Source organism: Centruroides vittatus, unplaced genomic scaffold, assembly GCF_030686945.1.
Source record: "Centruroides vittatus isolate TY-2023 unplaced genomic scaffold, ASM3068694v2 contig_3175, whole genome shotgun sequence".
NCBI lineage: Eukaryota > Metazoa > Arthropoda > Arachnida > Scorpiones > Buthidae > Centruroides > Centruroides vittatus.
In genome coordinates this window covers 360,951-383,309 of record NW_027122041.1, presented here as the reverse complement: position 1 = coordinate 383,309, position 22,359 = coordinate 360,951, and the positions used below count along the sequence as shown (strand labels likewise).

At 24.2% G+C, this 22,359-nt stretch overlaps 1 protein-coding gene across 2 annotated transcripts; it reads left to right on the top strand.

Annotated features, from left to right (window-relative positions):
- Positions 1 to 2,614: 2,614 nt before the first annotated feature.
- LOC136973446 (zinc finger CCHC domain-containing protein 24-like) lies at positions 2,615 to 22,194 on the top strand. Of its 2 annotated transcripts, XM_067268171.1 has the most exons (4): positions 2,615 to 2,823; positions 3,545 to 3,778; positions 17,674 to 17,838; positions 19,106 to 22,194. In XM_067268171.1, the coding sequence occupies exons 1-4, from the start codon at positions 2,716 to 2,718 to the stop codon at positions 19,217 to 19,219; spliced, it is 621 nt and encodes a 206-aa protein (XP_067124272.1). In that variant the 5' UTR covers positions 2,615 to 2,715; the 3' UTR covers positions 19,220 to 22,194. The 2 variants fall into 2 exon arrangements, with proteins under 2 accessions (XP_067124272.1, XP_067124271.1); XM_067268170.1 differs by lacking the exons at positions 2,615 to 2,823; positions 3,545 to 3,778 and adding an exon at positions 13,856 to 14,253.
- Positions 22,195 to 22,359: the final 165 nt, after the last annotated feature.

Genomic DNA, 22,359 nt, shown 5'->3' with positions numbered 1-22,359 from the left:
TTTTCTGTGTGGCGTTTTTTCAATGTGGGTACTTTTCCGGGTAAGCAGTTTCCCGTGTGCTTATTTTTCTTGTACGCATACATCACGGTGGATTTTGTTTCCTGTGCTTAATTTTCCTGTCCGCTTTTTTCTAGTTAGAACAAACGAACACGAATTAAATTACAAAATAAGAATATCACATATTTTCTGATTGTTTTTATGAAATATTTATACTGTTTTTATTTCTAGTTAACTAGTTCACATTTCTGAAATGTACGGTATTTTAATATGAAGTAGAATCGGTTTCACGTATGTGTGAATTTTGCAAAGGGCTTCGTCCTTAGAGAAGGCTTAAAAGGGTCCGTGCTTTGCTAATGCTTGGTTTTCGACACTATTAATTTGCATAAAATGATTAAATATCCATTACTTAGCATATCACAATTCTTATCAATACAGTATAAACGTTAACAAAAAATAGCATCCAACATACAAACTCCAGAGTGTAAACCGCATATCCACCCAAACAAACCAAGATACAAACAGAAAAAAAAAAAAAAAATGTAACACAGATTGGTTAGAAAATTCGGTATGTTATCTAAGGACCTAGAGCCAAACACATTTTTTCTGTCTGCGGCTTGCTTTCTTTCTTTGCCTAGACATGTGGTTTATATATTAATGTTTATACTTTGGGCATTATATGTTTATTAACAATATCAACTATTCAATTAATACCTAACATATGTGCTGTAGAGCTAAATAATTATATAATTTTGCAATTAGATCACTAATTAAGTTTACAATTTATGTGTAACATTATATATAACTTTACATCAAACTTAAGAGTTTATATTCGTAAACTTATAAATAATATTAAGTTCATTAAGTGATTTAACCTAAATACATTTATAAACCTATAATTAACATTAGATGAACAGTAAGTGTAATACCAACTTAAATCTAATTAGCAGCACGCTTTGTCTAATCTATAAACTGCATTAATTTCAATTAAGTCACGACACATGCAATTAATTCACTATTTTAGATTGACAAATTTAGTTAATTAAGTATAAATATTTATTTTAATATCGCGTAATTAATGTATAACATTAAAATATGAACAATGCATAAAGAAATTTGAAAAAAAGTCACGTTTTAAAACGTTGTGTTCCAATTATAGAGCAAAAGTGCAACACGAAACTGTGGCTGTCGTTCACAGACAATAAACCATCCTCCAGTAACGGAAATCACTTAAAGCGTCCTGTCATCGCTTTAATAAAGCTGCTTAAACAAGAGACACAAACAAACTTAAATCCTAAAGAATTTACTTATTGCACCATACAATTTACGTATATACAATTTGCTATCTTCTAGAAACGAGACTTTGTAAGTGTCACATAAAAACATCTACTAATCGTACAATTTACAGGATCACATTTATCTTTTCTGTATCTTTCTTTCTGTTTAGTGAGGCCAAAACTCCTTTAACAGCTTTTTTTCGTTCAGTTTTTTTTTGTTTTTAATTATGATAAAATTACAATTTATACTTATGGTCTAAGTTTATCATAAAGTTTTGAACTATTTTTTTTACCATTCTCTTCACATTTTTATTCTTATTTTTTAAAAAAATTTTAATTAGTTTTAAGAGCAATAAAAATAAATATTTAATGCAAAAATTAGATGATAAATCAATATTTAACAAATTTTTGCTAATGTATATATTATTGAATGGTATATGCAATTCCATATTGGCTATAGAACTGCATATGTAGACTATATATATGTATATGCGTGAATTCTACATCCAGTATGTAAGTTTAATACTTTAGAAATATGTCAAGAAGTGCGTATGAGTGTATTAAGAAATGTCATGTTGTTGTAAACGTTAAGAGATATCAAGATTCTATAAATCAAGGTCACAGACATTATTTGTAGTAGTACTAGACAAATGAACATATTCTACAGCTGATTATCTTCATAGAATATAATATAATATGTTCGATAAATAGTGAAAACATATATGTTTATGGATTTAATATTCTATAAATAATAATTTAATATAACGTTATTTTATATAAAAAAAATTATAATAATAAGTACAAGTTGTATTAAATTAGCTTCAACTTTTATCAATATAAAGAGCAAGCTTTACATAGTTCGTATATTAAGAAATTAATCAATATAAGCTATTAAGCAACATAGCCACTGTGATATTTACTCAATTATCAGTGAAATGAAATCATGGATTTGTTTACTGTGTGAGTAAATTAATATATAAACAAATGAAATAGGTACAGACTCGTGTATCTTTGTGGCTTTACTAAGAACCTTTTTAAAATTGAAAGAATTATTTAAAAATTAGTTTATCATCGATATTTTTATATAGAAGAAGCTAAAAAGTATAATATTGTTTCTTGAAACAATTGACGTCAGTTGTAACAGGGAGAAAAATATAAAACAAAACACTTATTGAAAGTCAACTAGTGAACATATTTGAATTGAATGATTCTTCTGTAATCTAAAAGACAAAAGTCGACAGTGTTTCATGTGTTCTTCTGTACCACTTTAGCTCCCTCTAGTGTGGCGCCCTTGGTGTAATTTGATCTCTTCACATTCTTAAAACAGTTGCGGATTGGCCCACCTCTTATGTATAGGGAATCTTGGGAGCTACAAGGCTAGCATAGGGATTAACTTGGACAGATGGAGAAGTCCGCCTAAACTGGCGGTTTACAACCCCAAATGACTTCTCTATCGTCCATCGATGCTAGTTCTTCGCTCTACCAGCCAGCCCAATTATTGAACTGGGTATATTTGACTTTAACTGATCAACCTCCGTCCAATGATCAAGTGAGTAAATATCACTTTCGTTAGTTTAAATGTAATATTATAAAGCGCATCACCTATCAGAAAAGTTATTTGGGTGAATGAAACACGAAACTTGAGGTTATTCTAACCGATAAATAAAATAAAATAAAAGTTGAAACAATAAAGTGTTACATACACCGAAAACTTTGTAACTAATTATGAAAAATGATATTATTTTTTTAAAACTTCACTCAACTCTAGGAGTACTTTTTGCTTTGATTAGTATCTATATTAAAGTATGCAAATTAATATTTTAATACATTAAAACCATTTAAAAACTCTAATGAACAATATTTACTATTTAAATATCAAAAATTAATTGTTAAAATTATCAAATTTCGATTTGTTTAGAATATTTTGTGTATTTGACAAGGTCACCTTCTTGGTACACTATTAGTCCAGCCGCTGTTTGGTAGGATTATGTTACATTTCTAGTAATTCCTTCAGAATTATAGAATTTGCTGTATAAATATTAAGTGCGTTTAACTTTAAATTGTAATTAAATTTATTATTAAAGATTTTAAAGAGCATACATAATATAGAGTAATATCTCTAAAATTACTCTAGCTACAGTACAGTATATAAGTGTACTGTATACATATATAGGCCTATATATATATATATATATTTAAATTAAAATGCTAATTTTTTGAATCTATAAAACTGTAATTTATATATATATATTTTTAAAAAATATTTTCAGTCCAAATATGGTATGCCTCCAGTTTATAATACTATGCAACAGTCTCCTAATTATACTGGATATACAAACGGGAGTTATAATGGTCAAATAGGACCTAGCAATATTAACGATTTATCTGACCTTTTCTCGGATTTGAACTTAGGATTTGAACGAAAGCCTTTAAAAAAACCTCCTCCTAATTATTTATGCCACTTATGTTTTAAGAAAGGACATTATATAAAAGATTGTCCGCAGGTAAGTCAAATTTTAAGTACTTTATTTCTTATGTCATTGACATCTCCATTATAAATTTCGAATCGTTTGCTTGTAAACTTTATTTATTTATTTATTTTTTAAAAGAATTATCTGAAAGTTACTTTAAATGATAAATGAATTGATAAAAAAAATTAAGTGTTGCCGTGTAAAAGTCGTCTAGTTTTTGATTAATTACAGCAAAATTCTTAGATTTAAGCTCATAAATTAAAGCAGAAATCTGTATTTTTAAAATTGTTTTAAAATGCGATAAAATATCTCGTATATATCGACATTAATTTATCATTAAGAGCATTAAATAATTAGTAATCTACAAACATTCTCTTATGTCATTAATTGGAACCAGAGTTGAATTATGCATTCTCGTATGTTTATTAACATTTTGTTTTTAATGTATATTCGCTCGTATTTTAATTAAAAAGTTGATAAATTTATTTAAAAAAATCACAAAATTTTAAATTTTAAGAGATAATTCTATTTTAAAAATAGGTCACAGTATAGAAACTTTGTATGAAAGAATCAAGTATATTTTTAAACTGTTCATTGATAATGACCTTAAATTACCATTAAAACAATGATAAATAGCTGTAAAATCAAAATAATTAAACCGTAAATCTTCCTGACACTTAATGACATTTAGTTTATAACGCATTGCTCATATTAAACAATACAATTAATTATGTAGGCTTATATGTAAAATTATATTAAAATGTCGGTAGTAATGGCGATTGGGATGGTAAAGTTAAATTAAGTATGACAAAAGTTGATATTATTCTTATGACAGATTTTTACTTAGAAGGCAATTGCTCTTTTCAAACCATCAACTGCCAAGATGGAAGATAGCATTTGGATTTATTCCAACAATTTGTTGTTGAAATTTAACTAGCGAACAATGAACTATTCTAAGCTTAAATGTATCATTTCGTTTTCCACATTTCTAAACATGTCTATAAGATACAAGCATACAGAATGTTCAGAATTAATATAATATCTGATTAATTATTATATTTAAAATATAATAAAGCTAATTTTATTAAATTTGTACTTTAAATTATTTTAAGAAATATTTATAAGTTAATATTTACTTATTAAGACTCATTTTAAACGGTATTAGATTGAAATGTGGTGCAAAATGTGCGCCTATAAAACGAAAATTTTTAGTAGTTTAGAATATAATTACTCGAAATTAAAGGCAATTTGTCTGAAAATTTATAAATAAATACACTTAAAAATTTTTAGAAATAATTTTACAGTAATTTTAACTTTTCAAGATAGATTTTGAGTATTTTAAAACTATAATGTTGAGCTAAATAAGCGTCTATAAAATGCCATTTTTTAGTTTTTTATAGTCGAATTAATTAAAATTAATTATAATTTGCGTATAATTTTTAAAAAATTGTTTAAAAATGTCGAAATTCAGGTGATCTTTAGTGTTATTTTTCCGTAAAGTTGACGTAAAGCTTAACATTCCATTGTATTGAGTAGAGTATAAGAATTCGTATTGGATGTTGCCAGTTGGCAGAATATTGCGACAATATGGAGTCGAAGTAAGGTCATTAGCGGCTGTAATTTATCTAAAATTAAAATAATTTACGTAAAATATATTTATCTCAAGTATCAGATTTATCCTAATAAAATTTTACGATTCATTATTCGTGTTTCTGTAAAACTTTATATAGGCTAAGTAATACAACATACAAATTTAAAATAAACCATTCATTTTTAAATTAAAAGGTAGAAAAACATATTAAAATACTAATTTATAATATTATTATTACATTTTTTAAAATATATTAACTAATTGATTAGCCTATTGAACTAAAAAACATTAACTCAAATTTAAATAAACCTTTTAATTAAAATTATTTTATATTAAAATCATTTGATTAATTTATTATTAACTAATTTACTAATAAATGCTTTGAATTAATTTTATTAAGACTTGAAAGAAATGAGATAAGGCCTGAGCCCGAGAGATAAATATGGAGGCTCACTCTCTTCGAAAGCCCTAAAAATAAATAAAATCAATAAAACAAATAAGAATCAGATTTTTAACCATTTATAGAAAGAAATTTTAATTTATATCCCTTTTATATAGTGTTTTTTTATGTAAAAAAGTTACATTTTAGGCCTATTTGGGTCTAGGCAAATAACCTTACTGACTGTTTTTAAGCCCGATTCTTTCGTATATTTATATAGACTTTATTAAATTTGTGAACTAATTTAAATGAAATATATAGAAATTAATACATTTTTTATATTATATTAGAGTAAAAAAATGAATTACATTCGTTAAAATTGAATAAAACTCATAAATTTTATTAAATTAAATGACTGTAATAACACTTTGAGTTTATATATACAAATTTTATATTTATAATTAAAAAATTATAATTATAATAAATAAAATTTTAAAAATATATTTTAAATGTTAAGAATAATTAAAGGAAAGGAATATATAATATATAGTTAAGCTAAAATTTATAATAAAAAATATTTTAAAAATAATTTTATTCTAGAAATAAAGTACGGCATTTAAAGTTAAAAAGGGACATTTTAAAAATATAATCCTTTCTCTTTTTTTTTTTTTTTTTAAACGTTTTAAATTAATTATAAACGAAGAAAACAGCGAAGTATTAAATCATCTATTCTCTAGTGTTAAATTTATTTTATCCTCAACGGATAATTTATTAACATTAACTGAAAGGACAGGCACGTGTGTTCAAATGACGAAAGAAACGGGAACTAATCAACATCACCCAATGTGGTCTCTATGGCATTTATTACTTTTTGGCTTTATCTATCAGACGGTTGACAAGAAAGCCTCTTTATCCAGTTCACCAAGCAAGAGCAACTTCACTTAACACCACCTGGAGCGAAATGTTTGCTCGCTTTGTACACCCTTCAACTATTGATAATTTGATAATAAAAAATACAATTGAATTCCATTAAAAAGATGGATTTGATAGTTTTATAAAATTGGATTAAATATATATAATTTTCTACATAATAATTAATCAAGAAACATAATTATTTGAGCGTAAAAAGTAATCATTAAAGAAGTCATTTATGCGCTCTTATACATGAAAAAATCATTAATTAGTTACCCTAATCTTTAGGAATATCGAAAATTAAATGATTAAAATATATAATTTATCTATAAATGACTTAAATTTTAAATATTAAGCCATAGCAATTCGAGTTCGTTGGGTACTTTTGCGTGTCAATGCCCATATGTTAATCTAAAGGCTTAGACAGATTTTTAACTTACTTGTTAGATATCAGAAACATTCGAAATACATTAAAATAAAAATAAAAAATTGTATAATTTATCGCATGCTTATATCACGCCTTATGTTCGTCATTTTAACCTTCAATAGAAAAGAAACAAGAAAAAATGCAAGGTTCAAAACTATATTATAGAATATAATATTCTATAATATAGTTTTGAAATATAGTTTTAGATTTTATTATGATATAATTTTAATGAATTGTTATAAATAATGGAGAAAATATTATATTAAAAAAATCTTATTTGTAATAAACCGAGATAAAAACAAAAAAACCTCTTCGAATCCAACGAAATTTTATTAGGGACAAATGTTTTCGGCCATTTTAATAACCGTTTTCATGTTCTAGAACAGAAAATTTTTGCTAAATTTTAAAGATTCTTTTATTTTTTATTTTGGGTTGTTTATTTGTCTAGTTAATTTAGTCTCTCTCTTATTATTTGTAGTAATTATTATTATAGATTGACTTCTACTGAGGAAGGAAAGAACAGGGAATTACCGATAATTCGTGCATATAATTACCTAAAATTTTATATTACATAATCAGAAAAATATAAGTAACATCTTTGATATTATTTATTATTATTTAGTAATTTTAATAAACTATGATAAACTTATTAATTTGAAAATTTTCAAGATCATAATTTCATATTTAAATTAACATAGAAATTGTATAAATCTTTTTTAATAAACGCGTTAAAAAATATCTTGATATTTTTTAACGCGTTTTTTAAAATATTCATTTTAATTAATAATCATTTAGAAATAACTTTTGATGATAACAGCTTTACTTTATTCCTAATTAATATAATTATATTAAAATTTATTTAAACTTTTAATGTATTAAATTATTGTATACGTTACGGCTAAAGCCCACGAATCGGATAAAGCTAGGATTAACCGGATAATGCCAACTTTATCCAAGTTTTTTTTTTTTTTTTTTTGTCTTGGTGAGAACAGGAACAATCTATTTATTTTAAACTTTGAAATTAAAACAATTAAAAGATTAAAAAGCGTATAAAGTGCATTTTATGCAAGAATGGATGAAGCAAGAATAAACTAAAATTCAGGTTTTATCCACCCCATTTAGGATAAATCCATGCATTTCTGGATAATCTCAGCTTTATTCTCTTGTGACTTGGATATAGCGTATTTTATGTGGATAAAGTTCAAAATTAATAGATTGTTACCTCCTGCTTTAACCAAAAGATTTGGATAAAGTTAGCATTAGCCGGTTAATCCTAACTTTATTCGATTTAACGTAACGCATAATATACGTATATAATATGCTATAAATAATATTCTTCAATTATTTAAATCAAATTAACATAGAGTTAGTTCAATGCTTCAGGAATTTACTTTAAAATTTTTAATACCGTTCAATTTAATACATACTATTTAAATTATATTTTGAAGCAAATGTTTTAATATTTTTTATATAATATTACAAAATTTAAACATTTATTAATAATTTAACATATAATTTTCTTTGTAACAATAATGTTTTTCTTTACAGTTTCATTTTTCATGTTAAAGGTGTCTAAAATCCTTTAGCACTTTGAACTACAATAGCATATATACTGTACAGTACAGTACTTAATGTACTGTACTGTACGTATACCCTCGCGCATTTTAAAAATGCATAAAGTACTGTAGATACTATCCAAGATGAAAACAATCTGTAAAATGTATTGGAAAAATATTATATTCTAGTATTTTTTGTTGTAATAATAATAATCCAATGGTAACAAACTGGATGATTTATGCTAATTAGACAAGTAAATATTAAAAAATGAAATTGGGATAAATTTAATAACCGTTTTTGTCCTTCGAAAGAAAACAAAAATATATAGAATAAATGAGTAATTATTTATGTGAGATCGTCACAATGCCGAGCTGCAATTTTTTAATTTATTTAATATAAAATATATGCTCTTTACCTCAAATTAATACGAAAGTGTCTTGCCCCTGTACATCATACTTTTCCTTTAACAGTAGAGTCGTGTCGGTCATCTATTAATTCCTTTTAGGGGAAACTTTTTGAATTATAATAACGTGACTTCCGATTTTCTTCGGAAGTTCTTATATAGTTAATCGGGGCCTTCTTCTCTAAGATTTCAGTATATGATCTTGAATTTTATCTATCTAACTCCGTTCTTCAGATTAAGGAAAGACAGACAGACGGATGGACGACAGTGGGAATTTATGTCTACATTTTTTTTTTTTTTTTTTTTTTTTTAAATTACAGCCCAATTATCTTCTCAATACATTTTTCAGATTTTTTAAATCTCGAATAGATCTTATGTTATTGCAGTTTTAAAGTGTTGAAGGATTTAATGTCAATAATGTCTAATTGAATAAATATGATATGCAACTTAAAAAAAACCTTAAAAATCCAATTAAAGACGGCTGAAAATGTTTTTTCTTAATAAATTATTACTAGATTTTTATGGCTTCTTTGCTTTATTTCACAAGCAACCATAGAATGAAATGTAGAAGTTTAATCAGCAAAAATTAAAACCACATAATTATTATTTTTACAATGTTTTAGATCAAATTACTCGAATTTTTTAAAAATCATTATAAACTTACATATTTTTATTAATTTCCATTAGTTCACGCGTATTTTTTATATTTGTTTACTATAAAATACTAATAATTTATGTTTAATTTATTCATTTACCACAATTTTAAAATTATTACCAATAAACTTTCCTATAAACAATATTTCTTAATTAAGCCTAATTTTTATTTATGAATAAATCTAAACGAGAAAATTATAAATAAACATATATTTAGAATATTAATAATTTTTTTTAAATTACTAATTAATAAATATACCCTTATTATAAGTATTATTTCAAAAGTTTTAAAGTCGAAAATACGTAAAAATATTTTCGATCTTAAAATTTTTGAAATAATACTTACAATAAGGGTATATTTATCACAAATGCTGACGTATAGGGGTTGATATCTATCCAAAAATACACGTTGAACAGCATTCTATTTAATTTTCATAATTGAAAAGCATGATGAACAACATACTTTTTAACTTCGAAAACTATACATTATTCTGTTCAATTTAATCAAATAAGATTTAATTCTTTAATTCTATGTTAATGAGATTGTTTACTTGTAATTAAGTGTATGTTGTGAGAGTTGTTTTAATTCTGTAATTATTTTCTTACAACTTAAACAATTGAAAGACACCTGAAGCTAAAATAATGCTTTCTTCTTATTTATTTATTAAATAGTGGTCATTAATAATATTTTGCGAGAAATTTTTAATGTAATTAAAAAAAAAATATTAATAATACCTCAAAAATATAAAAGTTTCGTTAAAATTTAGAACAAACTTCATTTACTAATAGTTCTATACTGAATTATTAGTAAATTTCACGAAATTCCTGATTATCTAGAATTCATTTACTGACTGTTTAGTACAGAAGATACTTGAAACTTTTACTATTAAAAACTAATTTCATGATGAACCTAACCTTCATTAAAAATGAATTGGGTACATGATTTAACATGATATACCGTACTTTATTAATTTTAACACATTAATTATCAATATAAATCATATTTTAAAAATAAACTAAGCTAAAAATTTTGGAATCAGAGAAAATTATTTAAATCTATGAATCTATTTTTTAAATCAGAATTTTAACAATTTAGAAATGTTTATGATCTATAATCAGAAATACGAATATAGTATATTGTATAATTCATCCGGATGAATCATTTTCCGAATTTGTCAACTCTTACTAAAATAAGATTAAAAATACTTGTATTACTTTTTAATCAGCTTTTTTTTTAAAAAAAATAGGAATTTTAATAGATTCTAATGCACGTTAATGAAATTGTGTATGTGTAATTATGTGTATATCTTTTTAATAAATCAATAAATTCTGAGAATTATTTCCAAAAAAAAAAAAAAATGAATGTTACTTTCATCAGTATCATTTCGTAGATATAATTTGTCCATAATTTTAAAAGATTTTGTGATATTTCCGTTAAAGCGAGTTTCTTCACTAATAGCTACGTGAAGACTTAAGCTTCTAGAGTCTATGTTAAACAACCTTTAAGATCTTTAGCAATAACAAAGAGTAATAAAACTAATTATTGTATTTACATTCCTTTAATACTTTTATCAATTATATTTTTTAGGTATGATTAAATGAATTCTAATAAATGTAAGGAATTTGTCTATTCATCATATTTAGCCTATTATTCAGTAAATTCAGTAGTTTTTACTAATATAAGAAACACGAGAACATTGCAAAATAATGTAAACATTGAAATTTTACACATTTTTCTAAAATAAGAAGTTAGAAATGTTAACAAAAGTCTCTATATAATTTTAAAAATTAATATAACATAATTTTACGAGTTAGCTACATTTATATCATAAAAACATAATAAAACCATAAAGAAAAATAGGCTTATAGAAGTAATTAATTACACATTTATAGTAGTTTAGTGATGTAAAATTCTGTTATATTCTATTCAAGAAATTATAATTAATTCATTCAATTGCTATTTCAGTAAGAATATATGTCATTAATTTTTTTATTATGTTTTGATATGTAAAACTAATATAAAACTAAACTATATTTCACATTTTTAAAACAATATGATCTGGGAGTTTATATCCGAGAATTCAAGAATTTACGAGTTTATATTAAAAATGTCCGATTTAAAAAATAAATTAATTTTTCTTAACATTAATTTTACTTCAAATACAAAGAAGTTTCTGATTAAATTTCGTGAATTTATAAATTTTAAGCAAATTAAAAGCTAATAAGATTTACTATTAAAAATGTAAGCAATTTTACATTTATATTTACATTTTCTTTTAGCAGATTCTTCAATAAAAATATGAACATTTGTTATATTGAAATGTAGTTATTAAAATAGATTTGTTTTGGAAATATTAACATCTTATCATCAAATAAATATTATATATTTATAGAAATTGTAAAAATTATGGTTTAAAACGTTTTTATCAAGCCGTTTTTGATGTACTGTAAATTATTTTGTCAAACCATGATAACTCAATCAGTATATTTTTACATGAAAACTCAATTGTATTATCGAAATAATAATACAATTATAAACATATATTGTACATATGTATTCATAAATACATATAGATCGATGTAGTCCCGAGACACTTATATCCCAGTCTATTAATAAATCAAAGCAGTGTTAAAACGTTGTATTAATTTTTAATTAACAAAAATTTGACAAAAATAAACTTAATATACAAGAAATGTAAAAAAGTAAATTATCTGTAGCAGCTATTTTTTAGGTTTCCATACAGAGAAAAACGGCCTGATGGCCTCACGTTTAAAGGAACTTAAATAATGGTTCTATTGTTCTTCATGCGATAGGACTTACATGTATATAATTATTATTATATTAATTTTAAAATATAAAACATAAAAATGTTAGAAAGCTTAAGATTCATTTAAAGTGTATATTTCTAATTAATAATATTTATGTTTTAATCTGAACAGGACAATTCGTTTTATTTAGGATAATGAGACATACGAAATTAAATAATTTTATTAATTAATACAATTATCTTGAAATAAGCAAATATTTACATTTATTGCATATCCTATAATTATCTTTTACTGTTGTAAACATACCATAAAGCATTAAAATTATGCTATTGAAGGAAGTCTGGCATCATTCACACAACTTCAAAAATATTCAGTGGATTAACTCTATTAAGATTAGATATTAATCCGCACCTTTTTCTGTTTTTTGCTGACTTCTGTACAGTATTTTTACTTACAGTATATAAATAAATAGATTATTAAATCAAAAAGTTAAATTCCAAACGAGTTCAAAGGAAATCTGTAATTTTTAGAACATTATTAAAAAGTACAATTAACTGTATTCGTACATACTGATTGTATTATATGTATAGAAATTAGATAAGAACATATAAACTTTTAATATAAATAAGCAAGCAAATCTAGAAAATATTTGAATAAAATCTTTAGCTTTTTTGTTTTTTTTTTTTAAAATCGTTTCTGAAGCCAAACTTAATAACAATAAATTCAGTTAATTCTTTAGATCTTATTCGAAATAAGAGAAAAATTTGAGATATTTTTCCTCTTAATATTACTAAAAATCTTAAAATTAATTTAATATATTTTATATAAAAACATTTCTTAAACTATCAAAACACGAACGTGAACTTATAATTGCAGAAATGGATCTGAAGAAAGGATTATTTTTCTTCTACTCGTATATCCTCTTCCACATTATCTCTTTATTCCTTCTCTTATATTCACTGCATCATCAAAAATTCAAGAACTATTATATTTGTAAAATTTAGTTTAATATAATTAAAACAATAAAAAACTCATAAATCGATGCAAATATTAAAATACCAAAATGTTTATTTTGGAAACTTTTAATCAATAATATTATTATTTTAAGATAATTGCGAGCACTCGGAAAGCATCAGTCTATTAAGAGAAGTTTAAGTTCTTTATATATGCTTGTGCATTTGAATGGCGATAATTATTTTATGTTAAAAAGGAATGTTAAAAATATCCATTAATCAGTGGAGATATTTAAGATTGTTTTTTTTTTTTTACTGGAGATAAAATGTAGTCGTCATACATATTAAATTAAAGATAAAATATGATCATATCTTTAACCTAGGGATTGCATGTAATTTCATACATTTAATTGAATAAAGTCCATAAATTAGTTTTTACAGATAAAATTATAAAGTCATTAATTTGTTTTCGTTTTCGAAGTATGATGACTTCTATAAATAGAAATTGTCTAAGTGATTTTTATGAAGGTGAATTAGAAGAAAGAATACTGAGAAATGAATCTGAAGATTATGACGATGAATATTATGAAACTGAAAATGAATACAATTTAGAATATGGGATAGAAAACAATAATGAAAGTGAATATGAAAAAGGAAATAGCAATGCTTATATCGAATATGAAACAGCAGACAGTAATGATTATGAAAGTGAGTATGAAGAGGACACTACTGACGATTATGAAAGTGAATATGAAAAGGAAAATAGCAATGCTTATACAAGTGAATACGAAACAGCAGACAGTAATGATGATGAAAGCGAACATATAGCTTCTGATGAAGAAGAAAGTGATGACGATAGTGAGGTAAATTATGGCAGAATAAAATTTTAAAATATTTCTGAGACTTTCAAGAATTTGTTAATATATTTCGAAAGTTAAATGTGTAATAATATAGTAATATATCTGAACGTAAAACAACTGCTGAAAACTAATAATAAAATATTTTCGTTACGCTTTCATGATAGTACTGTACATAAAAATATTTAGTATAAAATATGAGTGTTTAATTTATGTTTACAAATTAAATTGCCACATTCTAAGGTAAAAGCAATATTCGTCCAATAATACAGTGAATAATGAAATTGAAATATTTTAATATTGTTTTTCGTGCTTAAAATCTACAGAAAAATTATAATAAAATAAAGATTTATTTTCTATATAAGTTATATTGCTTATATCTTTTATAAATTTCTTTTAATGATAAATTAACAAATATTATAGTTATTTCGTAATGCATCAGATTTGACAATAGTTGAAAACTTATCTGAAATTTAATAAATTACTTACAATTAACTGCATTGCCGTTTCAAAATCTAAATAAATAAATCTAGATAAATCTAACAGATTATCTGTAAGAAATGAACTGAAGAAATTAAGAAGTGAATAAGCCTATTCGCTACATTTAGTGATGTATAATTTACATCGCAGCTTCAGACAAAATCTTAAAAAAATGGCATAAATTTTTTATATGTTTGATAATTTTTATTATATAAATATAAACCTATTTGCAAAAATACACTGAACACTCTAGATCAGTTAGTAATTTGAAAATAAAATATTATGATTAGTAATACAAAAAACAAAGGAAAGAATATTACTACATGCAAGTGATATAGTACAGTACATATTTAGACCTGCTTGTTTACTTTTAAGTAAATGAACTCCTAAACTGATACGATATACTATATATTAAACCAATACCAGATCAAACATCATAATATGTATTCAAAAACTGATGAAACTGTAGACAACTAAATGCTATAATATGTATGTAACTTGTATCCATAAATCCATGATAATGCTAATCTTATAAATATGTATATCTACGTACAGTACATGGATATAACTTACATATATATTTATGTACAGATATGAATATGAATATAATTAATAAATAAATACGGATATAGGTAGATAACATAATTTATCATTAACATGGATATCATTCAGAGTTCGCCTCACCAGTGGCCAAGTGGATAAAGCCACCGAACATTGATAGTTGATCGCAGGTTCGTGCCTTATCAACTAGCTGGCCACGTGGAGTTTTCTGGTATTTCTTCACGTGTAGAGTCCAGTTTTCCATACAAAGTCTTTCTGGGAAATATCTTCTTGGCAGATCGCTCACTTATTCCATGTGTCCAACTAATTGTGGGTTTGGCCGCTTCATTATGGGCCTAGCCGAACCTACAATGGGCTTGATGTAAAGAACCTCTTAATTTCAGATCGGAGAATAATATATATGGCAATATGATCAAAAGTACGAAACAGGTACGAAAAAATGAAATAAAGTGTTAAATCAGAGTATCATTTCATTACGAATGCCATCAAAATTGTCAAAAAAGTCACATTTCCATTAAAATTTTGGCTGTCACCTCTTTTGGGCAAATGTTGAATTTTTTTATTTTGTATTTTTTTTTTCTTTTTTGGCCAAGGTACCAGCTTTTTTCAGAAAACTAGAGTTTGAGATCTCTTATCATTACAAGAAATAGAAAGTGTTGTTTTCATGATGATGATAGCTTACATCGTATTAAATATTTAATATAACTCAATATTTATAAGCTAAATTAATCAAAAATAATACCGAATTTCAATTTATACATCAATTAAAATTTTCTAAAATGAAAGTTTCTCTTTAAAATATTATGACTACTTGATTCACTGATTAAAGAAAATATTTTTAGTTGCTAAAATTTCTTTTAAAATTATTATATTTGAGTATTTTGATAATAAATGATTAAGAAAAATTTCAATATCCCCATAGTTCAAAAAACTTTGATTGATAACAAATCTAAATTAAATATCTAATATCCCTTAAGGAGAATTTAAATTCTTAAAAAACATTCTTTCTAAAACTTTCCAGGAAACAAATATAGAAATTTTTGATAACATCTCTTAAATTCTTATAATTTAATAAAATAAAAATGCTTTCTCTTCCCTTTAAAAGCCATCAATTATATTCAAGGCTGCCAAATAATGTAAACATTTAGTAATTAAATTTATTTATCTGTATTTTTTTTTCAATATATTCGTAAAAGATGTATTATTTTACCGATTTGATTTACTTGTAAATACTTCATTGTACTTTTTTTTTTTTAAATGAAGATAAACAGAAATTTTAGATGATCAAATTTGATATGGCTCAGAAGTTTATAATTTAGAAAAGGCTATTTTTATCAACCTTCTAAAATCTTACTCTAAACCTTCTTTTAATGAAAAAAAATTAAATTAAATTTTAATTTTATATCATTATTATTTAAATTACATGTACAATTTTTATAATACTTTAATTCAAAATTGCCAATTTAAATGCCCTACTTTACTACAATACAATGTGCTTTAAGTACTTTTCTTTTTAAATTAACATTATCAAATTTCTTAACAATTACTGATCAAACTGTTTGATAAGTGTACTTTTTTTAGAACATAACTATTTTAGCATAGTGATGTTTATTTATTAATAAACATAGGAAGCTATTCATTTTATATTATTATATTTTGTTTAATTAAAATTTGAACTGTTTATAATAAAAACAGTTCATTACTTGAATCTAGTTTACATCTTTTTGAGTTATGTTGTAAGATTTATCATGTTATAATGTGTTTTTAAAGAGCATATTCATGATTTGTGATATTATATTATATAGTATATTAATAAAAAGTATTGTTTATATGCGATATACATTAAATACTATTTAAAAAAATTTTTAAGATCCAATTATTATGTCTGATGCATAAAAATTTTTCATTCTATTTACAACTGTGCTTCTTATTGGTTAATACTTTTTAACGTCATTATTGAAATTAATTTTTATGAATAAAACGCCATTTGGTTTTATAAGATTTAAAACGTTTTTTTAAAAATATGAAATTTTTGAAATTTATATTTTAATAGTTCAAATATATATTTTTAATATAATTTATTATAAAATTAAATAAAAATATATAAAATAATTTATTACTTTCATCTCATAAAATGGAAATGAAGTAATGATGTTATTTGTATTTTAATTACTATTACTAATTTATTTTAATGTAATATAATTAAAAGGAATAAAATAATAAATAATCAATTTTAAATATAATTAATAAATTTGAAAATTTGAACGTATCCACTTTGCATTGACACTTTAGAATTATTTCAAATTCTATAACTCATAACCTTGAAAAACTTAAATAATTTATATTAAATGAACTCTAAACAATTTTTTAAATTTAATTTTCTAGGCTAGGCCCAAAGGAGAAGGCCTTACGCCATATCAAGGCAAGAAACGTTGTTTCGGTGAGTACAAATGTCCAAAATGTAAACGGAAGTGGATGAGTGGCAACAGCTGGGCCAATATGGGTCAAGAGTGTATCAAATGTCATATCAACGTCTACCCTCACAAACAGGTAAATGACCTGACAGAACTTTTATTCTCTGCACCTAACTTTTAAATCTTTGCTACTGTATCTATATGAATATACTGTACAGATGGAACCAAAATGGCGCCTGTACAAAAAAATTAATATACAAATTTACATTCTTTTCCCATTTAAATAACTTGCTATACATACATAAAACATATAAATACACATGCTTAGATGATGCCCATTAACAGTCCCTTAGCCAGGGAAAATTAGTTGGGGTGCTAGAGGAACAAACTGAAAAATGTTGTAGCTACGGTCTTGCCATTTAATAGAATTAACTTATTGTTAGAATTAATATGCGAATTTATAATTTACTTGCATTTAAAAAACTGCAATTACATATATGAATTAAAACATGAAAGTTTTGTGGGAAACTAAAACGGCGGCTGTACATTGGAGCTAAAATCTAAGTTTACAGATTAGTTCCATTTTAAAAATTACAATTATATATGTATATATGAAAGTAAAAAATGAAAATTCGCTCATTAAAATGGTGCTATTTTGCTCATCAGATTAAAAGGCTGATTAATAATTTAGTTTGGACAGAATGGTCCAAAAGCCAGCTAATTATTGTAAAGAGTAAATAAAATTAACTAAATTAAGCAAAAAATATGTAATTAATAGTATTAGTATTTTTTATTGTTTTCACTTGTTTTGTAGAAAGAAAACGCCTTATAAGTTTATAATTTATATTTATAAGTAGGCTATACCTAAACATAAAAGACATGGTTAATTGACGTATGGACAACTATGTATGTTTGTGTGTAAACGTAAAGCACACAAATTCCTGCATAGAATTAAAATGATTGATATCGAATGGAGCCAAAGTTCAAGTTTAAGCGAATTTAATACATATTACTTTTAAAACTGGATATATTTATAAAAATGAAAGCATGTAAGTTTACACGTGGAACTAAAATATGTTTTACTTTAAATACTTTGCAACTATCCTGTATACGAATATGTAGCCCAGTAATCTTTTACATCTAGGCAAACAAGGAATCTGCTTGGGTCCCATAGCTTTAGAACGCCCAAAATAAGCTAACAAATTCATTTTTAACAGTATTTAAAAAGGAATCCAATTCACCTGTTTCTCTATGACCCATAAACACAAAATTTGGAAATTGATACATGAATTTAAAATGGCGACTGGTATAAATGGGGATATGAGTTAGTGATTCATTTTCAATGCATTAGTACTTCAAGAATTCCTTATTTTATTAAAAAAAATTAAATTATTTTCTTACAGCGTCCCTTAGAAAAACCGGACGGTCTTGACGTTTCGGACCAAAGCAAAGAACATCCTCAACATTTATGCGAAAAATGTAAAACAGTTGGTTATTATTGTCGTCGTGTTCAATAATATTCATCGTCTTCGGCATCTAGTCACACAAATAATGTAAATTGTTCCAACTATATCAATTCTTAAATGAAATTAATCAATTTAGGCACTATTTTACATTTCCACGATCAAAAAAACACTTGATTTTTTGTAAAAATTTCGGTAATTTAAGATTTTTTTGGTGTTATTAGAACTAATTTGGCAAACTGTACGAATTTGTATCATTGCCAAAACGTTAGTTGATTTCTCATAGCTGTGTTCTATTTGCAGTGGAATTTGACCGACTCTCTTGTTGGATGCTCATTTTCATATACATTCTTAGGGATGGTGGTTTTCCCTATTAACTAATGCGTTAATTAACCTTATTAGACATTCTATATTTTATCCCTGTCATATTTATGAGTACAAATTGTGTCAAACCATTGCCATTCTATGAAATAAAACAATATGGTGCTCTTGTTTAAGATCTGAAATTTTTTAAAAATATATTTTTACATTTAGAAAAAACAATTAATTTACAATACAATACAATAAAAAAATAATGTATAAAATTATGTAAACAAGTGCCTTAATCAAGAAATAAATAAATAATTAATAAAAAATGGGTTGTGCTCAAAAATGGTCGATATATACTGTATGTGCCTTTGTCCATTTCTGCAAGATTTTAACAAAAAAAAATGAAGAAAAGTCATGTTTTTTAGAATATATTTTACTTAAAATATAAAAAAAATCAAGCTTAATTAATATAAATATATATAAATTTTGATTTTATTTAAATGTATCACAGGTTTTATAGTGTTAATTTAATTGGCATTTAGTTGTATAATTTTCAAGGTTTAAATGAGTTGTAAAATATCATGAAATATTGCAAGAAGTTTTGCTTCAAATTTTTTTTTTTTTTTTGTGTAAACTTTTAATATTGGTTCTACTTTTTTTGTATTATAAGGTGCAAAACTTCCTTTTTTTCATTTTAATTTTATTTTTTAATCTTAATTAACATAAATCAAATAACATGGATTTATATGTAAATTATATGCAATATTTTTGTTTTTAATTTGATGAGACGTATTTTATTATATATACACAGGGTAGCCCAAAAACCAGTTAAGTTAACCATTGCAGAGATTAAATTTCTTACTCACAAAATTTGTTTAAAATGATTGTAAATTGCCCAGAGCCCTTAACTGATTTTTGGGTTACCTCTGTATTATATATAGCTCAAAAAATATCTGCTTCAAAGCAGTTTTTTTTTGTCCTTTTAGTTGTAAATTATTTCAAATTTGTAGCATTTTAGTACAGTATTAAGGTATAAACTTGTGCAATATATTTTAATGATCATCATATATAATTCTATATAATTAAAAGAAATAAATATATATGGAGCAGTAAATAATTTTAAACTGGTTTATATAATTAATAAATATATAAATATAAATATATATATAATGCGATGTAGATATTAAATTTAAAAAAATGTCTGTCCGTAAATTATTTGATGATTTTAATAAATAATTTTTACTCCAAGAATATTTTTATGATGTTAGAACGGATCTCTTTCTCTCTCTGTCTGTCTTTCTTAATCTTTCTCTATACAAAATTTTACAATTAAAAATGTTTTATACTAATTATGATTTAATTTAATTGATTTTTAGAATTAAACAAAAAAAAAAAAAAAATACAATTTTGTGATAAATTTCTTAATTTTAAATTATAAATTGTGATAAATCATGCAATTAACACAGAATAAACAATCAAAATATGTACTTTTTTGAGGAAAAATTAAAATACTCAAAATATCGAGCATTTTTTTTTTAAAAAAAGGTTTATTATATTTAATTTATTATTAAAAAAAATCTGTTTTTAAAGTTTGTCTGTTTGTTTGAACGTCGTAACATGAAAAAATATGCAAGTTTTTTAATGTAAATTACAAGAATTATAGCTTAAAAATATATTTTTTCATGTAAATTATGACTACAGAAGCGAAATTTGGGATATGATTAAAGTAAAATATAATAATATATATATTAAAAAAATATTCAAACTTGAAGTTTTGACCACACTTTGCAGTCTCCCTGCACAGTTTAACCGTTGTTTGTAAAAGCTGTCAAGTATGATATGTGACACAAACCAGATGTGATCAGAACATTTTTTTTCTTTCATCCACTTCTCTTACTGTAGTCTGTTATCTTATTTCTCACTATATAATTATATTTGTTAAACTTTAAAAATAAATTATAAATAATACTCATTTCTTAGAAGTTCTAAACACATTGTACTATAATAATTCACTTATTTATGTATGTAAATTTTAGACTTCCATAAGCAAACTTATGTATATTGGTAATTTATAAAACTGTCTAAGGAAAAAAGAAAGGTTTTTATCAGTTGTTAAGGGACCCATACCATGTTTAATTATAAAGAATCTTGTATATGGAGTACTTATGTATAAAACAATATATATTTCAAAAAAATTATCTGTGAGCTTAAATATTTACTTATTTGGGAGAAAGTAATGATGATAATTAGAGTAATGACAATTAAAAAATATATATATATAATTATGTGATGTGCTGTTATTCATAATTGTTTATATAATTACATTTAGTTTGTATAGTCTAAGATTTTTTCAAATGTAAACAAAGTTTTACTGTGCAAAGTACCAGTACTTGATAAATTCTCATTTGATTTTTATGTATATAAAGCCTATATATAATTATGTTCGATACATAACAATCGTCTTATGTTGTAGATAGTTTACTTTGTTTAAAAAAGTAAAAAAAAAAACTGATATGATGTAATTTGATTACTTATTATACTAAAACTAAGGTTTGCCATTATGTATGTCAGATGAATCGTATTGTGGTCTTTCATTTGAAGTATCGTCTCGTATCCCATATAAGGTAATGCCACAAGCTTGAGTAATGAGTATAGTGTTTATTTTTAGCTTTGCTTGTGCTGTGTGTGTGTTGGGTTGGAAATAAAAATCTAGTTCCTGACTTGCTGTGTTTTGATATATGTATGTATAAATATATATAAATACATAAACTTTTAATCAGCTAAATGATACATTAAAAAATACATATCAGGTTTCAGTTTAATATTTTGTGTTTCAAGTCCTTTTCAAAATGATAATAAACCTATATAAATTTTCAATGAATGCA

Bases quoted from the DNA above. Each gene is read 5' to 3' on its own strand.
- LOC136973446 (XM_067268170.1), top strand. From the start codon at position 13,873: ATGATGACTTCTATAAATAGAAATTGTCTAAGTGATTTTTATGAAGGT. The intron at 14,254-17,673 runs GTAAATTATGGC...TTAATTTTCTAG, and splicing joins AAAGTGATGACGATAGTGAG to GCTAGGCCCAAAGGAGAAGG. The intron at 17,839-19,105 runs GTAAATGACCTG...ATTTTCTTACAG, and splicing joins ACGTCTACCCTCACAAACAG to CGTCCCTTAGAAAAACCGGA.